Source organism: Armigeres subalbatus, chromosome 1 (assembly GCF_024139115.2).
Source record: "Armigeres subalbatus isolate Guangzhou_Male chromosome 1, GZ_Asu_2, whole genome shotgun sequence".
In the NCBI taxonomy this organism is placed as follows: domain Eukaryota; kingdom Metazoa; phylum Arthropoda; class Insecta; order Diptera; family Culicidae; genus Armigeres; species Armigeres subalbatus.
In genome coordinates this window covers 14,266,187-14,283,486 of record NC_085139.1, presented here as the reverse complement: position 1 = coordinate 14,283,486, position 17,300 = coordinate 14,266,187, and the positions used below count along the sequence as shown (strand labels likewise).

The window sequence follows — 17,300 nt, the reverse complement described above, 5'->3', positions numbered from 1 at the left end:
TCGAAAATTCGTGTAAAAAAAACTTGCAAAAAAAAACGTGTAAAAAACGTGTAAAAAAAGACCTGGGTGTATTAGACAGTATGTACTATGCAATATGGGCGTCATCATCTAAAGGTTTTTACTTTCATACTGAGGATGAGATGCACATAGTGATATCTGCTGTTCAATAGAAAAGGGCTTTCCATGTTTCTTTCACATATACGATGGTGTGTGAGAAAGCAGTATTTAAGAAATTTAAAATAAACAGCTAGAGTTAAGTGTGGACAACAATGACAGCTCTTATATTGTTTCGAACTGTAAAATGTGTCACGAGTACAAAAAATCAAAAAAAAAATCTGCTGCGTTTTGACCAGACTTCCATATCGATGATAACTACGCATAGTCAGAATGAGTGATTTAGCCGTACAAGGAAATTCATTTGTAGTGCCATCTCCTTCAAACAGCACCTGTACCTCATTCCGAAATCCGAAGATACTGAGTGTCAAATCTGAATCTAAAATTGAAGACCATTACGAAATTATGTAAGATTTTGAACGCTAATAGCACCTTTATCCTTCGATGGATTTTAGATATTTATATATCAATCGACTTTCCACCAATTTTCCAGTTTCATTGAAACTGGAAAATCACCCGTAATCCGGGGGAACTTCGATCGCCGGGGTAACATTGATCAGTTTAAACATAATAGCAAAAAAATAAGCTAAGCTTGTGTAATAAGTAATATTATTTTGTTGGTTGATCCATATTTTTCTTTCAAAATTTAGAGTTTTATTCTCGAAACAATCGATGGACATCGAATCAGCGCAAGGGATTCCAACTATAATTGCCTACCTTAAGGCGTTTAAAGACTCTAAACAGTGATAAACTTCATAACCAAACAATCCCGTTCTTTGCATTCCCAACACGGACATCAAATTGATGTAAGTCACGGGCCTTTTGGCTCACCGCTTTATCGCAGTAGCTTCAGTTTCTTTATCCAACCTTTCAAGATCTATGTACACTAGGATAGCCTTAGACGTTGATGAACTCATAGTGCGTGTCGCTAATCTTACGTTCAATTTGGAAAAAGTGTTCAACTCTACTGCTCGTTTTGTCAGTTTTGGAGCTAATCTGGCCTGGGTACCATGTTTATATCTAAACTGTATAAATCTTTGATGTATTTAAAATACACGATCTTCTCATCAACATACAAGTGCCTTTCAATATAAATTGTTTCTCAGAGATTTGAAAACATGTGGTGTATCAAAAGGAACAATGACCTAAGCATTCCCAGCCGTGAAATATGGCTTCTCTGATGCTATTCCTAGCGTTTCTATATTTTTGACGTTTGCGGGATGTTGATCCATATACAATAATACCGGGAAGAATCCAGCCCCTGGCAATAACTTAATTGCTACACAAACACAGTCTGCCTGCTTTTTATATCCAAGACTCAATTTGGCATACTTCTCACCATGAAAACAATGGCTTCGTTTGCAAGATTATCTGTTTTTACGTCTTTCGTGGGTCAATTTGCAGATTCAAATTTGAAATCGTCACGATCTCACGATCAATGGTCAGGAAGTATGGGCAAATAGCTCAGCCGTCTTCCAACCGATTTTGGAGTTTTTGGTTTCAATCAATCAACAAGCTTTTTCAGATTTAGCCCAACTATTAAAAACCAATGGATTATAGGCACTGAACTATTGAAAATCTGGATTTCGCCAGGTAGTATTGAAATAACACTATTTATAGTAAATTGCCTACATTTCGGCTATTAACCATACGGCGTGAACATGCACAAAATGTTGATGATCATATTTCGCATCCACTATCGCACTACGCGTAGTTCTACGTTCAATTTGCGGTCGTGTATCTGATACAACCTTCAACTTTCATTATTTTCGAATCCTTTTGTGACAAGCCCTTGATCGGAAAACCGTAAATGACGTCGTTTTGACCATGCCAAGTGACACTTGACACCATGCCATAGCCATTCCAGTCTAGAAGTATTGTCACAACCCTCTCCTTCGCTGTCATCATTTCACATTTCTCGTACCTACAATACGGTTGGAGTGATCCAAAATTGATTTTTGTTATAGAAGACCCATAATGTTATATATCAATCGACTCAGCTCGTCGAGCTGAACAAATGTATGTCTGTCCGTGTGTATGTGCTATCACGAAAATCGAAAATCGATACTTTTCTCATATAACAAAATTTGCATATGAGAATTCTAAACCGCTTTTCTCGCAACAAGTTGCATTCGACTGGGGATAATCACTATTGTTCGGACTATATCCAGGAACGGCATTTAATTTCTTGTGGCATTCTATTTGACGGACCTGAAAACTAACACAATATATGGCTCTCCATAATGCTGTCTGAAATTTTTGTTGTTCTGTGAAGCTTTGCAATTCAAATTATTTTTATACATCTTACATCCTGTCAGACTTCGACAACTTTTGGGAGATTCTGAGCGTCTTGAAATGGAACTTCCGAACTTCGTGAAAGGAGCCTTCCGAGCTTCTTGAAGGTCGGACGCTCACGAGGTTTTTCTCACTATATCATTTGGTACGTTGATTAACTGTTGGCAAGTATTCTTTGCCTTAAGGTTTCTCCAATTCTTCTGCTAGAAACTGAGAACCCCTGTATACATCCCGCATCGCTCCTGCTGTATTTTCGGGACCCTGGCGCATTCCATCCTATTCTTTGACCGATCCACGTAAGAAGTGGTTCGGTGTGAGCGCATCTCCTTCTGCTGGATCCGGCACATAAGTTAACGGTCGTGATATCTAACGCTAACGCTGTCCGTAAAATTTCGCATATTAATCGTCTTCCATCGTTCAAAACCTTTCGAGCACTAGTCTTTCCCAAATGCCACACATGTGGAGTGTGGCCGGAGGATTGATATTCCGTTTGGTGCTGAATCTTGTAATTCCTTCAGCACACTTGTGGGTAATATGTTCTACCGTTTTCTTTAGTTCATTGTATGCGCCTCTGCCCTTATCGGAAAAGAATTCTTCTACAGTACCCCGTTCCAGATAAATCGATGAATTGCCATGAGACACGATTGCATAGTGAGGCTATCCACGACTTTCAGATGCAGCGCACGAACTGCCAGAGACTAACGAGGCTGGATAAACAACAAAGAGGCGCAGTGTCAAAATTGGCACAGCGCGTTTGCTGTCAAATCGGTTGTTCCAATCGACCACAAGGTTCTTAAAGGTAGGAATTTTGCGCCACTTGTGTAATACAGGCACTTTAAGCCATCTCCCATCTCCGATCGTCTACCAACAGACACCTCTACCGGCTCTAGGTAGTCCAAACTAGCTGCGCTGAATGGTCTCAGCCTCTTCATTATTCTCTGAACAGGAAGTGGAACCATAAGTGGCACCTATGGCCGACAACGATGTATCTTGCACAAATATGTATAATATGAGTCTTGATCCTACATGATGTAATATCGATACGTATGTAATGTTCAAAAATGGTTTCATTTCAGCTGGTATTTTTCTGAATCCCTGATTTTATTACTATTTTCTTATTTGCTTATGGCGTTTACAGATAAGGAGATGCTTGCAACACATTTGTAGGGCTTAACGTATCCTTGCTAAAGGATAAAGAGAGATGGATAATTTATGCACGCTTGTGTATTGCGTGGGCGTGTTTTTCTTATCTCGTGTACTGCTTTAAGCTAACATCTGCTAAGCATAGAATCATTGTCGTCCTTTGCTATGGAATATGAAACTTTCGGCGTACTTCGTGGAATGGTGCTGTTGTTGGTAACCTCGTGTGCCTTCGGTGAAACTATTAGAAAACTTTCCATCGAATGTAGCTGGTACAGAATTTTGCATTCTACCTCCCATGTGCATCACACCATGAGCAACTAAAAACGGCGTGAGTTTGTACAGTCGATTCGATCGCTGTAAATGAACGACCGGTTTGCCAACTCCGTATTTGCCCTTCTTTTCAGTAGCCGCTTGGTTTTCAGCAGAACCTTCTTCTTGTGATAGCTTCCAAAGAACTTCCTCCGCACTTTTCTACTCGTTTTGTAATAATGGCCGCTTCATCACATTAAGGTGCCGGCCAGAGTAAACGCGACTAGAGATGTCCCAAATTAATCGATTACTCAGATTAATCGATTAATCGTTGTGACAATCGATTAATTTTGAATCGATTACTTCCCAACGATTAATCGATTCAATAATCGACAAGAATCGAGAGTAGTTACTAATCGATTAATCAAGATTTTTCGACATTTCTAAACGCTACGTGCGACGAAAAGATATTTTAGTTACTAGATAAAGATTGTCGCTTCGGTTCCCTTTGTTCTGCTGTCCGAAACATGTGTGGTACATACCTGTCAAATCGTATGGATTTTCCTTCTTTGACATTTGGCACCCTATCCTCGCCAGCAAAAGATGTTCCGGACAGTGACGACAGCGACAATCTTTATCTAGTAACTAAAATATCTTTTGTGCGACGCAACTCACAAAAAGATTCTTATCAAGAAAAGATTATTATCAATGAACGGCGCATTCGTGGATGGAGAGATGCGGCCTCGAACCGTGTATTGTGGCGTCAAATTGTTGTTTCAGTGTTATCTGTTTAGGTGTAAACTAAATAAATAAAATGAAATGAATGAAAATCAATGAACGGTCATATTGCACTGTCGCGACCGCGTTTACTCTGGTTTTCCCCTAAACTTTACTATGATGATTTGACACTGATTTTCTAATGCTTCCGATTTCATGACGTGCAAAATGGAGTGACTAATTATTGTCACAAAGTGACCCATATATGTGGGGTCAGTGTACAAAGACTTGCACGCTTGCAAGCATTTTCTTCGAACAAGTTACCATTGGTTTTCAACAGGGACAACATCCCTGTATACATATACGATATGTAGCATACCACGAGAAACTTTTTTCGCAAGCTGTCATGATGAAGAACTGATCCGGGATGCTATAGAGACACGGCAGGTATTTTCGTCTGTTCGTCATAGTAGGGTTTTTTGTAAAACTCATGCGTACCAAATCGTAAACTCAGGAGAAACGTTCTGCTATAGTGGAGTTCTAGCAAATGTACGTTGCTTTCGTTGGTTTTAGCCCCTATGATGATGGACGGAAATACCTGCCGTGTCCCTACCCCATGAAAGAAAGTTCCAAATGCGGGAGCACAGGCTCTGATGATGCATTTCAACTTGTTCTACACAGCTGTGCAGTAACCAACACGAAATGAGCGAAAACAAAGCGAGAATAACCATTTTTCTGTGGGGGCTGCCTATCCGATTTTGTTTTTTCGCACTTGTATGCAAGTGACTGAATCATAACATTCAGAACAGTTTTTGCCTCTCTTTTATCGTTGTTCGTTATCTATTGAGAGCGATTTCTGCAAACCCTGGTTTTCAATGATCGTCATCAAATATTTTTGGTTGGAACCCGAGATGTTGAGACAAAGTAATCAAATCATTTCTCGCGCTTAGTTTCATAGGGGCGTAACTGTATTGATAGATTTCTCTTCGTCGATGTTTTCTTTTTATTATTGTACCAAATTGTGCTAGTTTGTCGATGATTTAATGGTTTGGTGTGATGAAATATGATTGTATCTTGCACCAGAATCAATAACCATGGTTGTAGCTTTTGAAACAATTGAGTTATTGACAAAATATAAAATCGATTAAGAGAAATCGATCAATACAGTTACGCCCCCCGAGATTTGTGATATGGTAGCGTGTCATTCAACCGTAACATCATGCTGCAACGGCGAGCGTATCTGGTGCAGTTGGTAGGGCATTCGGTTGATAATCACAATGTCATGAATCGAATCGCACAGAAATTGAATAAAAATTTTGATTGCAATTTTTTTTTTAAATCTTGATATGGAAATGCTGCTAATATCTGCTAATATCTTTCAAACTTAAACGTACATGTTGATGATAGAATTAGAGACGGAAGTACAAATTTATTCAATTTAGTGCCTGCCGTATCCTAACGGTACTATCAACTATCTGTACTTTCGCCTCTAATTCTATCTTTAAGATGGTTATACAACAAAGCCACAAATCGGCCATCTTGGAAACCACGTGCTTTTTCTAGTGATTTTTCAAGAACACAAATTGAGAGAACTACAACGCCCATGGGGATGAAACATCGACTTTAATTTCAGCATTGTACGACAATTGTTACGCTAGATTTGAATATTTGATTATAGGAATATAAACTCGTGTGGTGAATTTAAAATTCACCGCATGGCTTGATTGTATAATCATCTTAACATGTACGTTTAAGTTTGGGTCGAAAATAGATCGTATGTGCAAAAGTAAGTCTCTTTTTGGTTGCATTCTCTTTCGATTTTTATAGAACTACACAAAAGTTTACTTCGGATTTCTTGGCAGATATCCAAAGCGGAAATGTACCGAAAGTGCAAAGCTAGTTACTGTCATTTTTATTATTTCACACATTCTGCGATACAAAACAGCTGGAGTCTGGAATAATATTCAAAAATTACAATTGACATTTTCCGTCAAAAAAATTTATTCTCTCAATCGATTCTTTGGCTTATTTAAAATCAACTGTCCCAAAGAACCCATATTTTTTAAAGCCTCTAACTATTTTTAAAATCAAGCTTGAGCTTGAGCTTGATTGACTGCTCGTAGTTGCTACTCCATTATGACCAGATCAGCTGTTCTTGCACAGGGAACCAACAGATGTTTGCTTGGGACTAGCACACATCTTCAATGTACAAGTACTGGTGATCTCATTTGTTAAGTCATACTGGCGCCTGCCACGTCAGAATGCAAGTCAATGTAGGGAAGGGAAGTAGGGAATTTCCTCGATGATGCAATCACTCGCCCACTGCAAGCCGATTATACCTCTGCACTTGCCACGAGTTCATGCGGAATTTGTTGGAATTTCTGGGTTAGGTTGGAGAGGCAGAGGTCCGTCTTGGTTAACGAGCTGTCACTGTGATAGATAGGAGAAGGTAACTGATGGAATTTCTAATTGGATGTAGGAAACGAGCTCTATAGTTCATTTCCAATTCTAGCATATTACTGTTAGAATACTCAAGTCAAAGGTATAGGAATAGTAATGGAAATGGTATGGAAGTCCATTTCCAGTTCTAGCGATTGCTAGAACATGAGAAATAAAGAGAAAGATACAAAGTAGGAGAATGGAACGGACCTGGGATTGAACCCACGATCTCCTGCGTATGAGGCAGAAGCAGTAGCCATATGACTACCAAGCCCGCTAATCTAACTATTTTAAAAATCAAAAACAAAAACCGAAAAAGTGCTGCACGTTTGAACCGGCTTGAAAAATTCACCCGATGTCCTTTCAAAATCGGGTCAATCTTAAAAAACAGCACTTTTTCGGTTTTTGTTTTCGATTTTAAAAATAGTTAGAGGCTTTAAAAATATGGGTTCTTTAGGAAAGTTGACCTTAAACAAGCCAAAGAATCGACTGAGACTATAAAATGAGGAACATTTTTTGACGGGAATAGACAATTCTCGCTTAACTTTTCAAAAGGACCTAAATGCGACTTTTACTCTGGCCATTACAAGGGAGCATCGAACTTCTTCTCCAACTATTGCTCTAAAATATGCAGCAGACCCATACGCTTGAAGACTATCTCCGTCTGTTGTCACTCCCCGAAGTAGACTCGAGATATTAGTGCTTGATCCACGTCTGGTAAGCAGATAATCCTTCTGTTCCATTCCCGTGCATAGTCGCGAAAAGGTCATTTTTTTTAAATCTTGCGTTTATCTAGCCTTCTAACTCATTTGCCATTTGGCGTTACGGAGCCGGAAATATGTTTTTTTGTACACTTTATTTTATAATTCCTGTGATTATTACAACTAGAGTTAGTTTGAGTAGCCGACGTACACGCGACTGACTCGAGATTAGGGATCACAAAAACACAATAGGAATAGGAGGGGGTTTAGGGTTTTAAAATTATTGATTGCGATGTTGTTGACTTGGTTTGATGGTGGTTTTTGCATTGATCTGTAATGGAAGAGAAACAAAAACGAAAAAAAAGAGACAACGAAAAGAAGAGGACACTTTTAAGGGGAAATGCTACATACAGAGAATAGGTTATTTAGCCGAAATGGTCGTGCTGAAAACTGAGTCGACTTTTTCGGGTATATAACCCGTTCAGCAAATGACATATTCCTTTCAGGCGAACGGAATTTTCCGCTAAATCGGTCAAACGACCTGTTTAAAAAACGAATTTCTCGGCTAAATTATCAGTTCGGCCCTAGGTCGCCATCGGACAAATGGCATTTTCGGCCTGACGATTTTTGACTCAACAACTGTTTCGATCAAACCTTTTTTGCGTTCGGCGAAATATAATTTTGGTAGATGACTTTCGGCTTAACGTGTTGTTCGTTCAGATGACCTTTCGTCGAATGACTTTCGGTGAAATGGCTCTTCAACTTTTTAAAGATTTTCCCTTGAAATTTAGAAAAAAAAATACATTTTGATTGTTGGGCGATACAAATAGTATTCCGCATGAACTCAAAGAAATTCCGTCAAAGCCTTGAAAAATATGCCGTTAGAAAACCAAACAAAATTTAAAACAAAACCCGCGGAAAATTTGAAAAATTTCTTGTAAAAATCCCAGCGAAATTCGAAAGATTCTCCCGCTAATGTCTTGAAAATATCACCAAAAATCCTACCGTTGCGTTCGTTTCTAGGAAAAATCTCATAGAAACGAACGCAATCAAATAATCGACGATTCCCGCCGCGGCCAGATAAAATTACTTTCAGCGTGACGTCAAAAACGCGGCAGCCGACGATTTTTTTACCGGTGCACACCTCTATTTTAAATACTCCGTTTGATGGTTAAATGACTATTAAAAATTTGAAAAATAAAAACAGTTATAATTTTTTTTATGGATAAAAGTAATAAATATTGTTATGGACAATTTGATGAAATTGCAATTGTGGCAGACAGTATCATTCGCATAACTGACTTTAATATGTTAATACATAAACGGTCGAATGGTAAAAGTTGTATGTTTAATTCTTTCAGGACAGATGGGTCAGATATGCCCACCGTTTTAAGCTATTAAGTCAGCCTGATATCCATGTCGATTTCTAATCGGTTTGATAGATGTCCGGATCAACTTGACAAATATTTGTCATTATGACAAACAGTGGACTGCGGGCTTTAGATTGGCTGTGTAAATCACAGAAAAGAGATAGGTCCTCACTTTCTTCAGCAAAACAGCTCAAAAAATATCAGGGGTCAAGTTTGACTATACCCTGAAGACCCAGATATCCGAAACCTTGACTGGGCAGTGTTTGCTTCTGAGAGCATGCAAATAAATCCAGCATGTTTGAATCCTAAATCACATTGTTTGATAGTTCTAAAGACTCAGACTAGTTTAGCCATCCTGAACGTTATGTCTATGGTTAATTTTCATGAATACGAGATGCTCAAGGTACTCCAAAACGTTCTGGAGTTCAGCCCACGGGATACGAATACGGGATGCTAAAAGTACTCCAAAACATTCTGGAGTACAGCCCACCGTATCTACCGGGCCAACCAAGGTTTTTGCAATGTCCTTATCGCCGGTATACACTCAACCTGGATCAATGGGCATATACGCATTATGGAAAAACAATTTTCTTGAATACGGGATGTTTAAGGTACTCCAAAACGTTCTGGAGGCTAGCCTACGGTATCTACATGATCAATCAAGGCTTTTGCAATGTCCTCATCGTCGGTATACACCCAATCTGGTTCAATAAGCATATACGCATCATGCAAACCCAATTTTCTTGAATACGAGATGCTCAAGGTACTCCAAAACGTTCTGGAGCTCAGCCCACGGTATCTATCAGATCAATCGAGGCTTTTGCAATGTCTGCTTCAATAATTTCTAGAATACAAGATGCTCAAGGTACTCCTTAACGTTCTGAAGTTCAGCCAACGGTATCTACCGGATTAATCAAGGCTTTTGCAATGTCCTCATCGTCGGTATACCCCCAATCCTGTTCAATAGGTATATACGCATCATGCAAACCCAATTTTCGTGATCTTCAAGGTACTCCAAAATATTCTTGAGTTTAGTTCATAGTATCTTCCAGATCAATCAAGTCTTTTGTAATATCCTCATCATCGGTATTTATCCAATCCGGTGTAGTAAGCATATGATCCTAATTTAAATGATCATGAGATCCAATGTCCAAGGTGCTCCAAAATAATCTTGAGTTAAGATGCACAACGCCAATGAGGTTAACCTGCGATTTGTTCTGCGTGCACGGGCTTGGATGATCAAGTAGTTCAATCGTTACGGTTTCCAGGACGTTTTGGTGAACCTAAAACATCTGTAGTAGTTTGTATGAATAATGATTGAAGTCATATCAACTCAATGAACCTACTGGGATATCATATTATACACCATTCATATGTTGGCTCATTGGATAGATCAGATGATCCGAGCTCCAAAAAGGGGCTGTAATACAACCGATCCTCTATGAGCCTCAAATGAAAGGACCATTGACTCAAGCATACATCAAGATATGGAATAGGAGTACCTTGGAAAATAGTTCGAAAGAACCATCAGAGTCACCGAGAAAATAATTTTAGTATGCCCGAGTCGATATCGAGTCAAAGAACATCGAATAACGGAGGGCCTATTGTAGCTTGTGAAAATAATGAATGAAATCGTATCGGCTCAAGAGACCTGCTGGGATGTTTAGCAATGCACGGATGGTTGATCGGGTAGATCGCATGTTTTAAACTCCTGGACGTTTTGGAGAACCAGAAAAGCCCGTAGTAGTTTGTAAAAGTAATGATTCAAATCCTATCGGCTCAATGGACATGCTGGGATGTTAAGAAATACACGGATACAATCTTCAGGACTTGGTAGATCGAGTAGATCGCATCTTTTGAACTCCCGGGCATTTTTGAGAACCGAAAGGTCTGTAGTAGCTAGTAAATATAATGAGTGAAATTTTTTTGGGCTCATTGGACCTGCTGGGACGTTTAGCGATGCACAGATACATCGTTCAGGACTTGGTTGATCGGATAGATCACATTTTTGAACTCCATGACGTTTTGGAGAATCAAAAAAGCCTTCTTCAGGCTGTAACAGTAATTAGTTCAATCTTATCGGCACAATGGATCTGCTGGGATGTTTGGCGATGCACGAATACATCCATCAGAGCTTGGTTGATCGAGTAGATCGTATTTTCTGAACTCCAGGCTGTTATAGAGTCCCTGAAATAGGTCACGATAATTCAAAACTTGATAATTTCATGACTTATGATCATATCTCGGTACTTATTCAAAGGACGTATGTGATTTTGTAAACAAAGATTCAAACGTCGATTTGTCCAATCTGATAGCACTCCCACGCAAAGCATCACGACAGGCAGGTAGGGGAAGCCTTCGGCTACTTGTTGGTGGTGTTGGTTTGCGTGGGAGTGCCATCAGATTGGACAAATCGACGTTTGAGTCTTTGTTTACAAAATCACATACGTCCTTTTGAATAAGTACCCGAGATATAGATATTTTTGGACATAAACTAGTTTTGGCAGGATCGATAATCAAAAACCATTTCATACTATGCAAAGCAGAAATTTATCTTCCGTATATTGTCCATTACCCCTATGGAACTTCAAGTAGGACTTAAGCTCATGCCAGGTTGTTTTTAATCATAACTTAATGCAAACAGCTCTCTTTGGTTTGTAGAATATTAAGAACTTTTTATTTTTGCACAAAAAGCTTAGTCACAATGAGTTGAAGGACCATTGCACTATGGTCCAGAATACAGATTTATGCGGAAAGATGCATTTTACGCCAAAACTATATTTTTTAGAAAATACTGTTGTTCCACAAAATTGTTCGAAATAGTAAGGCCATCATTATGCTGCCGCTAACCGCAAGTTGAGCACAGTACAGTATTTTTGATCTATTTTTTTTTTTTTGGTTTTAGATTTCTCGAAAAAGTTACCTATAGGTGACTTTTAGAGCTCAAAAAATGCAACTTTTGATGGGTTAATATGCTCAATATCTCTTTCCGAATAAAAGTTATAATGGTTTTTCTGTCAAAATTAATTTTTTTTTCATAAGTTGATATCTCCGGTTAGGGCAGATCAAAAAAATATATTTACACGGCATTTGAAAGAGCAATTCATATTCTTTATTATGTCAAAAAATTGGGGATATGTTATTTTTTTAATTCAAGTTTTATCAAATTTACTGAAGTCATTTTTTTCAAGTACATTAATATAACTCGACAACGGAAGAAGATACAGACGATATTTTTATAGAAAAACACGCGTTTTGAAAAGCCCCAAAAGTCTTCAGAAGGGGACATTTGTGAAAAACAAAAAATGAAATGAGCAGATCATAAATATTGTTTTTTTGAGGGACACCCTAATCCTGATAAGTAAAATTGTACTAAACAAGTGAGCTTAAGTGCTACATAAAAAGTTTATATTGCAAAAATTGATTGGAAAAAAATGCGCTACAACTTTGTAGAACATTTTATGTCAATACTCCGCAAAATAAAAAAAATCACATTTTTATAAAACGGCCCAGCCTATTTTTCGATAACTCTATAATAATGGCCCAAGTATCCCGAACAACTTTGTAGAACAATTTTTTTTTTCTTAAAGGTATAATTTATGCTGAAAATGCTTCTTTTCTCGTTGACATTAACATTGACATTGAGTATATTCTGAAAATTGTACCACTCATGTCAATTTCGTATTACCCCCTCCAAAGGAATGAAATCTGAATTGGAACGTGAAAATTTATTATTTCTGCTTCGAATAAAATTCTTGGAGATTTAGAACAGGAAAATTTACAAGTTCGTCAACATATCGTCACAAATGTCTCCATGTTATGGGGATTCTAGCTATCACTTTTTCTCATAAGCTACTAACTACCTTCGGCAGACGTGCCTGAGCAACTGACTTCTTGAGATTTAAATCAGCAACCACACGTCTAGCTTTAACAAGCATCAAGAGAAAGGCTTTGGGAAAAGCAGTCCTCAACTAAAACTTGTTTATTAATCCTTTTTTATTCCAGCCTCTTTTACTTATCCTCATTGCAATCCATTTTTAGTATATGTATCGTGAGGCTGAGAACGACACACATATTTTTACATATGCGTCGATAACTAAACCATAAAACCGGGAAAAATGGACGAAAGCTTTATAATGTGAGAGAAAATATTTCCATCGTCAGAATTTTGTAGAAGAATATTTTGTGTCAGCTAAAAAGCACACAAAACATTCTAATAAAAATTTTCATCATTGCAAACAACCAATACAGATATTTTTTCGCTTCGATATTTATGAGTAAATTTGTTGCTCAAGAAACTATTATTCTCAATTTGAAAGCCACATTAACGGAAACAAATGACAAACAAAAACCATCCTGCTTCCAATCCAGGAGTATCCCCTACTTTCACTCGTACGGTATGACAGAGGAATCAGCCCGTGACGGCCAAACCGATCCATCAACACCGCCCAGCAAAGCGTGACCGATTAGCATAATTTGTCAATGAATAATCTACTTCTGACCACATCCATGGCCTTTCTCCATCATCCATGCATACAAACATTCACGCATGGACACGGTTCCCATCCTTGTAGCGACACTTCGAATCCCGCTCGGGATGGAAGACCTGCGGCTGGGGGTGACACTACTGCTGCTTCCCCAAGTTGATAAATTGAGCTCATTCTTCTTCTATTTCCGCTTACAGCAGCCATAATATTATACACAATTTGATACAAGCTAGCCATTTGTTTTCGTCTTTCCAGTTTTGGGAAATCATCTCAGATGAGCACGGAATCGATCCGACCGGGCACTACCACGGTGACAATGACCTACAGCTGGACCGTATCGATGTGTACTACACGGAAGTCAACGGCAACAAATACGTACCGCGTGCTGTACTCGTCGACTTGGAACCGGGCACCATGGATTCCGTTCGTCAGTCGCCTTATGGCGCTTTGTTCAGACCAGACAACTACGTGTACGGTCAATCCGGTGCCGGTAAGTCGTCTCATATACGAACTGATTGTGAATAATTGATGCGACTCATTTCCAATTTTAGGAAACAACTGGGCCAAAGGTCACTACACAGAGGGTGCCGAACTGGTAGACAATGTGCTCGAAGTGATACGCAAGGAGTCCGAGGGCTGCGATTGTCTACAAGGCTTCCAGCTGGCACACTCGCTCGGCGGTGGAACCGGATCCGGCATGGGCACGCTGCTCATCTCGAAAATCCGCGAAGAATACCCCGACCGAATCATGAACACATTCTCCGTTGTTCCATCGCCAAAGGTAAATCGGATATCGGCGTTTCTCACCCCTCATCTATCATCTACCATTCCGTTCATCTTGCTTATTTTGCTATAGCTGTGAGATTCGTCTCTTATCATGCCTCATGAAGTTAACTTCTTTCTCTCTATTTTCATTTGTCTTCGTGCGTCTTGTTATGTGCCGTCATCTACCAAATCAAACAAAAAGGTTTCGGATACTGTTGTAGAGCCGTACAATGCCACCCTATCCATTCATCAGTTGGTGGAAAACACCGACGAAACGTTCTGCATCGATAACGAAGCCCTGTACGATATTTGCTTCCGAACGTTGAAACTCAGCTCGCCAACGTACGGCGATCTGAATCATCTAGTCTCAGTAAGTATTAATCCCCGTTTATTCCCTTCACTCCAAACGCCCAGGTATCGGATGTAGTTCTCGAACCGTACAATGCCACCCTTTCGGTTCACCAACTGGTGGAAAACAGCGATGGCACAAACTGCATCGACAACGAAGCACTCTACGACATCTGCCTTCGAACGCTGCGGATGCACACCCCATCCTACGCCGATCTGAACCACCTGATCTCCGTGAGTCGAGGACTACTTCGATTTGTTTTCAAAAAGATCATCGGCACAATTAAACATGTTTTTCAACAAAACTTAACTGAATCTCCCATCCACAGGTCACAATGTCCGGAGTGACGACGTGCCTGCGGTTCCCCGGTCAGCTGAATGCCGATCTGCGCAAGCTGGCCGTCAACATGGTCCCATTCCCGAGGTTGCACTTCTTCATGCCCGGCTTCGCACCGCTCACTGCCAAGGGCTCGCAGCAGTACCGTGCGCTGACCGTGCCGGAGCTGACCGCACAGATGTTCGACTCGAAGAACATGATGACGGCGTGCGATCCCAGACACGGCCGGTATCTGACCTGTGCCGCTATCTTCAGAGGTGAGTATTATTTCAAAGGGTTTCGCAATAATTGCTCGTGTAATGCCTTTTGGAAAGCTCGACACGACGCTTTATCTTATCACGGCACCTGAGATTTCGCCTTATCATTACAAATATCTTTTGCAATGATAAATAAGCTACGTGTCTCGAATCATAGCCCATGTAGTGGTAAACATTTTAAAGAGTTTAACAACCATGGACCAATTATGTGAGTAAGCGGGGGGTAACAAAGCAACACTGCCAGGGAGACCTGAGTTGTGTAAACGCAACAGCAAACTTGTGTTTCGTTTCTATTACTATTCTAGGTTTGGAACTCATTGCTATCAATTTTGATTATTATGGTGATTTTTAATATCCGCTTTGGATTCATCACGTGGTGGTCAAATGAGATCATTTTCTAATTTACATTTTCTATTAAAAAAGAATCATTTATCTGTGGAATCATGAAGCGCGAGTTGCCGCATAAGACATGTTTTCTTTGTAATCTTTACGTGATCTTCTTTGACAAGTTTCACAACTTAAAACTCATTTCGATATCTAAATGTCTGTCTCATTTAAATCGATATCCACCCCTACCCCCAAGATGTTCAGCAGCTACGACGACAGCATTATTCCGAACAGCTGAAGTTATGGCCGGTGACTATGAGGAGATAATTATACTGTTGTTCGAATCTAATTAGCAGATTAAAATACGAATCCGCAGGCAAGCTTCTTTATTTATGGGGTGCCGTAACAAACCGTAACAATAAATTATTTTATCACGATTTTTTCCCTCATTAAAGGACATTTTCCTCTCTTTTTCCTCATTGCCCCATTCCAGGCGTCATGTCGATGAAGGAAGTCGACCAACAGATGCTGAACGTCCAGAGCAAGAACAGCAGCTACTTTGTGGAATGGATTCCGAACAACGTGAAGGTGGCAGTATGCGACATTGCCCCGCGTGGCCTCAAGATGTCGGCGACGTTCATCGGCAACACGACGGCCATCCAGGAGATCTTCAAACGCATCTCCGAGCAGTTCACAGCCATGTTCAGACGGAAGGCTTTCCTGCACTGGTACACCGGCGAGGGCATGGACGAGATGGAATTCACCGAGGCGGAATCGAACATGAACGATTTGATTTCCGAATACCAACAGTATCAGGACGCGTCCGTTGACGATTACGAAGATGGCGAGGAGGTCATCGAGGAGGAGGGCGAACAGCAGGTGGAGTAGAGTTTTGGTACGGGAAAGGATGCTGCGGAAAACCGGTTGTTTGTTGCCTTTTCTGGATATGTGTTCCATATGTACGACAGTTTTAAGTAAGACAATCTATATAATACAATGAAGAAAAAAATAGTTGACCTTTTTCGAGGATTAAAAAATGGCCATTTTAGAATCAGAACTCTTTTTCATTTCTTCGAAATCAGAACTTAAGTTAATGCCAGCTAAACTGGTTATCACTTTTAATTGCATATTATTTGGCAACTCGGTCGCACAAAAATCATGTGTTTGTTAAATATCTTGGCTGTGCATATGAACAGCCCATGTTTCGAAATGGACAAATTGATAAAATTCGTAAAGCGAAAAGTTCTCCACTGGTCTACTGGGTGTTGTGTAAATGTCCTGTCCGTTGTCTCATGCTAGATGTTAAGTGTTCAGTCTGTGCGACCTCAGATCGAAGACGGTGATTCTGTCTTTTTAAAGAATAAAGGCTTCCAAGCGTCTTTGGAAAATCCTCAAGACATTTCTTTGAATATTCAAAGAAGGAATTCTTAAGAAATTTTGAAAAATACCGTGGAGGTACCATATTCTGCGCATTTAAGAAAATTTTGAAATAAAATCGTTGTTATCGAGGAACCATAATGATTTATGAATACCTTTATGTAGTAGTTGTGTAACTATAATCAACGGAAGACTATGAATCATTAAAATTTTGATTAAATTGACTAAGAAAATATATTATTAATCGATTTGTGGATTGCCATATGGTTCCTAATTCTGCGCACATATTTTGAAATGTTCCATATTCTGCGCACAATGTTCCTAATTCTGCGCACAATAATAAACACTCAGTTTGAGTTTTTTTTTGTCTCATG

The 17,300-nt window shown here is 39.5% G+C and overlaps 1 protein-coding gene across 2 annotated transcripts in view; it reads left to right on the top strand.

Annotated features, from left to right (window-relative positions):
* LOC134222151 (tubulin beta chain-like) overlaps positions 1-16,600 on the top strand; it is a 54,748-nt gene extending 38,148 nt beyond the window's left edge. Inside the window, exons 2-6 of one of the 2 annotated variants that reach the window (XM_062701305.1) lie at positions 13,771-14,005; positions 14,067-14,296; positions 14,695-14,862; positions 14,958-15,222; positions 16,043-16,600. In XM_062701305.1, the coding sequence (XP_062557289.1) occupies positions 13,771-14,005; positions 14,067-14,296; positions 14,695-14,862; positions 14,958-15,222; positions 16,043-16,437 (1,293 nt within the window). In that variant the 3' untranslated portion in view covers positions 16,438-16,600. Of the gene's footprint in view, positions 1-13,770; positions 14,006-14,066; positions 14,297-14,482; positions 14,651-14,694; positions 14,863-14,957; positions 15,223-16,042 lie in introns of both variants that reach the window. The other variant, XM_062701298.1, reaches the window with a different exon arrangement.
* Positions 16,601-17,300: the final 700 nt, after the last annotated feature.